Source organism: Nothoprocta perdicaria, unplaced genomic scaffold (genome assembly GCF_003342845.1).
Source record: "Nothoprocta perdicaria isolate Ctin4 unplaced genomic scaffold, notPer1 scaffold_124, whole genome shotgun sequence".
NCBI lineage: Eukaryota > Metazoa > Chordata > Aves > Tinamiformes > Tinamidae > Nothoprocta > Nothoprocta perdicaria.
Window position 1 is genome coordinate 1,248,987 of NW_020454361.1, and position 6,241 is coordinate 1,255,227.

Genomic DNA, 6,241 nt, shown 5'->3' on the forward strand with positions numbered 1-6,241 from the left:
CCGAGCCGAGCCGGAGGGGCGAGCCGGGCCGGGCCGGGTCAGGGCAGCTGCAAGGCACCAGCTTCCGAGAGCAGAGCCCAAGTCCCGGTCCCCCCAGCACCCACGGCACGTCCCAGGGGTCCAGACCGGTTGCTCCGTTTTCCGTGGTGTACCCGAGCGCCCAGTGCACTCCCGGCTCAGCCCAGCAGCCACGCAGCAGCAGAGCGGGACACGGGCACCCATGGGTGCTGCACTGCGCCGAGCTCGGGCCAGGCTCAGTAGCTCTCCCACGGCCGCGTGGACAGTGCGCCCTCCGTGTCCCCGAGGACACCGTCCCCGCCACGCAGCCCTGTGTGCCGCGCGGGCCCCCGCGGATGCACCGCTGCAGCCAGAGCAGTGCTGCTCAAGTGGCCGCGCAAGGGCAAGGGTGGCTCTGGCCTGTCCCACCCTGACCATTGTCGGCAGCCCCCATCACCCCAGGAGTTTTCTGGGTGACCAGGAGTGACCTGTGAACACTCAGGCCGGCGGGAAGGCCGCTTACGGGGAGGCCGCAGTGCTTGTGTCTCTGCCAGCGCCCCGGGGGCTCCTGGGCTGGGTAAACAGGAGAGCAGCTCACCAGGAATGACAAACGGGGAGCGCTCTGCAGCACCCAGCCTGGCTGTCAGCAGGGCCGCTGCGAAGCGCCCTGCCTGGACATGAATCCATCATCACCCCCAGGCACTAAGCTGGCTTGTGGGAACCAGTTCAAATGTTCCTATTTCGGGGTTTTCATCAAGCCGTGTCCCCAGSTGACCCAACCCTGTGGTGCCACCAGCTGTGCCAAGAGCCCTGTGGCAGCAGAGGTGCCGGAGCGGCTCCTCCAGGCCATGCCCCTTCCCCTGCTGGCGCCAGGTCCGAGCCGAGGGAGGAGCGGGAAGCACCGGCCATGCCAGTGGGTTTCCACAAAGCTCCACTGATGGCTCACAGGGTTGTCCATCGCCTACAGTGCAGGCTGCAGCTTGGCCCAGGCACGGCCTCCAGGACCGGGCTCTGCTCTGTCTTCCCAGCCGCTCCCTGCTCCTCTCCTCTCCCTCTCCCCTCATCCTACCCGGAGCTCGGGCTCCCTGCTCCTCTCCTCTCCCTCTCCCCTCATCCCGCCCGCAGCTCCGCGATGCGGCTGAGCGGCACCGACGCCAACGGGCAGCCCTGCTCGAGGCGCTGGGGCGAGGAGGTGCCTGGTGAAGAGCCAAGGGCGGCTTTACAGCCGGAACGAACAAATGCCCCGCGTCACCGTCGGTGATATAAGCAAAACAGCAACCCATGGCAGAGGCTTAACTGCTCCCAGCGGCAGCCCAGAGCACAGTGCCGCTTGGGAGCAGCGTGGAGCTCCGGGAATGGCCTCCCTTGGCTCCTCTGGAGCATCCCGTCGAGCCCGCCCGGGAGCCGAGCTCTGTGGAGAGATGTTCTGCCGCCCCGGGGTCCCTGGTGGGGTGTTCATGCCTTGGCCACACACACAGACACCCTGTAGGCTGGGGCATGCACAAGGAGAGCTGTTATTTTGGAAACAAATACTCACTTTGCTCCCTCTGCCCACTTCTGCAAATAATTATGCCCTTATCCACAGGCACGAATTGGCAGGAAGCAAACCCTGAGCGGAGATGTCCGTGAGCAGCCTGGCCCTTGGGACTCRGAGCTTAGGACTGGGAATACTTGGTGGAGACCCTGGGAGAGGGGAGGGTGCTCCCTTGGGCTGCAGTCCTGGGGAGAAGGCCACAAGGAGGAGAAAGCCACYGCCCTTTGGCGGGTCCTCATCTTCRCCACATGCTCTGTGGGGAGTGTGGGCAATTCCCCCTCTTCCGTGCATGTCCTGGGAGCATAGCTTGGTGCAGACCTCCCTCTGCATTGGGAGAATGGTTCTTTTCCTGCTCCTATCCTGAGTGGGTACCTGTGCTTTAAGTTGCAAGCTTTTTCTCTATCCTTTATCCTGTACGYRTCTCTTCCTGTCCCGTCTTCCCCARGAGGAGGTCTCCTCTGCTTTCTTGCTACCAGGAGCATTGCACCGGGYGCTGCATCCCCAGCTGGTGGCACCATCTGGCCTGCGCAGAGTGCTGCCGTGAGGCGGCCTCCACCCTGGGCTCTATGGAGGGACCTGCTGCTCCCGCTCTGCTCTCCCACTGCAGAGCAGGGGTCTGCGCATGGCCCCGTGTGTGAGGATGGCTTCATCTGCACAGGGTTCCTCTCCGCCTGCTGCTGCTCACGGCTTGTTACCGTCACCCTTATGCCCAGCACGGGGACCAGCTCCTGGCAGCTCCGGCCCCGTGCCAGCCTCCTCCGCGCTGCTTCCCCGAGCGCCTGCGCCTCCAGAGCGCTGCGAGGCTGTTTGCTCTCGTTAGCTGACACTAATAACCTGCACCGGGGACTCCAGGTCGTTGTGAGCCAGCTGGGACGTCACCGGCAGAGCCACAACATCATTTTCTTTCCAGATGCCACAGCCATCTGATGAGGGGTGGCCTGGTCTTTGTGCGGGTCCACATGGGCTTTCGTGGCATCTGGCTGCTTTGCTGGGAAGGGCAAGTCATTAAGTGCAAACAAGGAAGGGCCATGATGTCCAAACCAGGACGAAGAGGGCTGCTTGGTGCAGCTCACTGTCCCCAGGGCAGGCACGTCCCCACTGCCACCAAGACACTCTGCAGGGGCCCCCGGGACGGCGTTTGGCAGAGCTGCACATGGGCACGTGCAGCAGGACACGGCTGCAGGGCACGGACTGCACTGTCCTCCTGCCTCGGGCTCCCGTGCCCTGTGCACCAGGGTTCAATGCCGCGATGTCCCCAATGTGTCCAGGAGAGGGGCAGCCCATGTCCCCTGCTTGCAGAATGAGGGCAGAGCCACCCCGGGCACTGCTGGGGACCACAGGCTGCTCCAGCRTGGAGCGAGGTGAGGCCAGCGTGGGCTCGTCCTGCCAGTGCTGCAAATGGAGCCTGCGGAGCTAATCCCGGTGTTTAAAAAGAGGGGGGAAAAATGAACCTTTGATTTATAGCCCCGACTGCTACAGCAGCAGTGCTGAGGATAGCGAGGGTAACGCGGGGCAGCCTTTAATTTCCGTGATGAAAATGGGCTGYGTAAGAGACGCAGCCTGGCTGGCCGCTGCGGGCCTGAGCTGCCAAGACGCCGGCGCCAGGCAGGGCACGTCGCCCTGCCACGTCCTGGCCACCGCTGTGCCGCGCTCAGCGCTGTCCCCAGGGCACATCGGGGCTGCACAGAGCGTCACCAGGGGATGAGGGATCCGAGATGTGGCCCGGGGAGCTGCTCCCGAGCCTGAGGCTGAGCTGAGCTCGGCGCCCGCAATGTGGAGGCCAGTGGAGCCCAAGGACTCGTTCTTCTCCCYGCAGCTCTTGCCAGGTAGCCTGAATGTGCGGGAGGTTTCATCCTGTGGGAGGTTTTAGGTGGCTCCGGTCGCTGTGTCCGGACCACAGGGCTCGGCCTTGGTGCTAATCTGTCCCCCTGCACTGGGCTCTGTATCCCCCCAACTCCTGCACCAGCAGCTTCAGGAGCCTCCTGAGACTGCGGGGCTGGGAGCTGGAGCTGCTTTGTCCACCCTGGACATCACATACTCTGTCAGGGAGGGAGTCTCTGCTCTGGCCTGGGGACATCCCCACAGCCACAGAGCCCCGTCAACTCCAGGCTCCCCGCGCTCACCCTGCAGCCCTTCCATGCTGCCCCATGCCCAGCTGCCTGCACCTTCCCTGGGGCTCTTCCCAACTGCAAACGGTCCCAGGCCGGCTCCATCCTCCGCATGCACCAGCTGCTCCCAATCAGCTGCCCCCTGGTCCCCCTCTGCTTCTCTCCCCTTTCGAGCATGGAAGAGTGTCCTGGGAGCTGCAGAGCCCTGGGGATGGAGCCCCGTGCTGCGCGGCAGCTCCATGGGCTCCGGCCGCGGCTCCGCGCTGCTCCCAGCTGCGAGCGCTCGCAGCGAGGGGCGCGAGCGGGGCCGCGCTGCGCAGCCCGCAGCAGCACATGTTGCTAATTGAGCCTTGGAGCTCGGCGCCAAGCCGTGGCACAGAGGCTCTGCCCGCCTCTCAGAAGGGCTGCCAGGTCCCCGGCTTTGAAGCCGGTGGGGGTGGCTGCAGGCGGGGGCTGCGTGTGCACATCATATTTGGCACATGGGCCTGTGGCCAAGTCCATAGACCCACGGCCSGGCCGGGCTGGGGAGCTCATCCCAGCTAGGGGTAGGACACGGGTGGCAATCTGCACCCCAGCCCKGCCAAGGATGCATGGGGAAGGTGGGACCCATGGGTGCTGGTGGCTGCTCTTCTCCCTGTTTCCTTTTGCAATGGAAGATGATGACACCAGTAGCAATTGCAGACCCCCGGGGAACAGAGCAGCTGGTCCTGGAGGTGCTGAGGAAGAAGAGGTGTCCGGGGGCCTCCAATCCCAGGTCTCTGATGAGGGTCGGTCGTGCTGCTGCTTTGGGGCTGTCCCCTGGCAGTCCCTGAGCCCTGRCGCCCCCGGCTTGGCAGGGCCACAGGGATGGAGCCACTTGCACCCAGCCTCTCCAGCTGCTGGCTGAGGTAACGCAGGAAGGTCCTGGCAGAGCATCTGGATCATGGGGGTCCCTGCGACGGGACACGTTGCTTATACGCGTTTCCCAACGGGAATGGAGGCGCTTCGGGTGCTTCTCTGGCTGCCCCTGCAGCCGGACCAGGGGGAGATTTGGCCTCCCCCCTTTCACCGTGTTCACAGGCGGCCCACGGAGCCTCTGCCCTCCCCGCACCGGGCCTGTCCCCTGCCTGTCCTTGTCCCCCGCCCGTCCCTGTCCCCTGCCCGCCGGGGCCATCCCCGTCGCTCTGCTGCCCCCGCGCGGCCGCGGCCCCCCGTGTGCCCGCCCCGGCCTCTGCCGAGCGCCCCCGCGGGCCGGGCCGGGCCGGGCCGGGCCGAGCCGAGCCGCCCGCGCCCCTCGCCGCGGCCTCGGGGCTGCTCCCCCGCGCCGCCTTTGCGGCACGGTTTGCACACGCAGGAGCTCCCCGCGGTGCAAGGGGCTGCGCAGCACCTCGCCGGTGCGCGCTGTGCACGGCCGCGCTGCGCACRCTCCTGACAMGCGTGTGCACACACGTGTGCAAGCCATGTGCTGGCACATGGTGTGTGCACGCACAGCCATGCACAGTGCGTGTAGTGAATGGTCCTGACACCGTGTGCGCACAGGTGCAGGAGAGCAGTGATGCTCTCTCTGCTCTGCACAAAGGCTCAGCCCCTGCATCCTCGTCTTCACTCCCTCATCCTCTCTCCTGGCTTCGGCTCACATGGCTCCCTCCTTGCATGGGCACTGTGATCTCTCCCTGCACTACTGCCACTGTGGGTCCTCCATATGTGCTGCCCYAAAAAGCTGGGAACTGGTCCGCAACAGCCCCCGTGCCCTGCCTGGCCTTGCACYCTCCCTTCCCTTCCCTCTTGCTCCTTTCCACCTTCCCACCTGTCTCTCTTGCCCTCCCGCAGCTGCRCACGCTGCGGATGCACCCAGTGCCCAACGCGTTTCCTGAGCAGCTGSCACATCCAGCTGCAAAGGGCCAGCGAAAGGGCTGTGACAGCCTGTGGTCACCACGAGACCCCTGCAGCGAGTGCCTTGTGGGCAGGGAACGCCGGGATGCACCCGCAAGGACCAGCACCCACAGGGCAGAAGGGGCAGTAGGGCCCCAGTGCCCCCGAGGGGCTGCTCTGAGCTCTGGCTGTGTCTCACGAAGGGCAGCCGGCCCCTGGAAGCACGTGGGGTGCTCCGGGGTGGGATGAGCCTGGATCACCTGTGGGGAGCCCACAGCACAGGGGGCAGCTGCTGAAGTGTCATGCGACGCTGCGCTGCACTGTGCCACACCTTGGTGTGTGCACACACGGGCCGCACCAGCTCCTTCGTGCCGTGCACTGCTRCACCGTGCTGTGCCATGCCGTGCCGCACCGTGCTGTGCAGTGCCATGTTACACTGTGCCAGCTGCACTGTGCTGTGCCGTGCTCTGCAGTGCAATATTACACTGCGCCAGTTGCACTGTGCTGTGCTGGCTGCACCGTGCTGGCTGCACCGTGCCATGTTGGCTGCACCATGCCATGCCGTGCTGCGCCGCACTGCACTGTGCTATCTGCACCGTGCCATGCCGTGCGGTGCTGCACTGTGCGGAGCAGCACGGGCACTAGGGGCCAGGCGAGCTCCACGCAGCAGCCGGCAGCACCAGGGTGTCTGTGAGCGGCAGCAGCGGCAGTGCCGACCCAGCACCTCCAGCCCAGCCCCGCTAGCCCCACG

At 65.6% G+C, this 6,241-nt stretch overlaps 1 protein-coding gene across 1 annotated transcript in view; it reads right to left on the reverse strand.

Moving 5' to 3' along the window:
• The window catches only part of FAM155B (family with sequence similarity 155 member B), a 21,263-nt gene extending 15,343 nt beyond the window's left edge, over positions 1-5,920 (reverse strand). The window contains exon 1 of the mRNA XM_026054642.1: positions 5,822-5,920. Coding sequence (XP_025910427.1) covers positions 5,822-5,920 — 99 coding nt within the window. The remainder of the gene's footprint in view (positions 1-5,821) is intronic.
• Between the last annotated feature and the right edge of the window lie 321 nt (positions 5,921-6,241).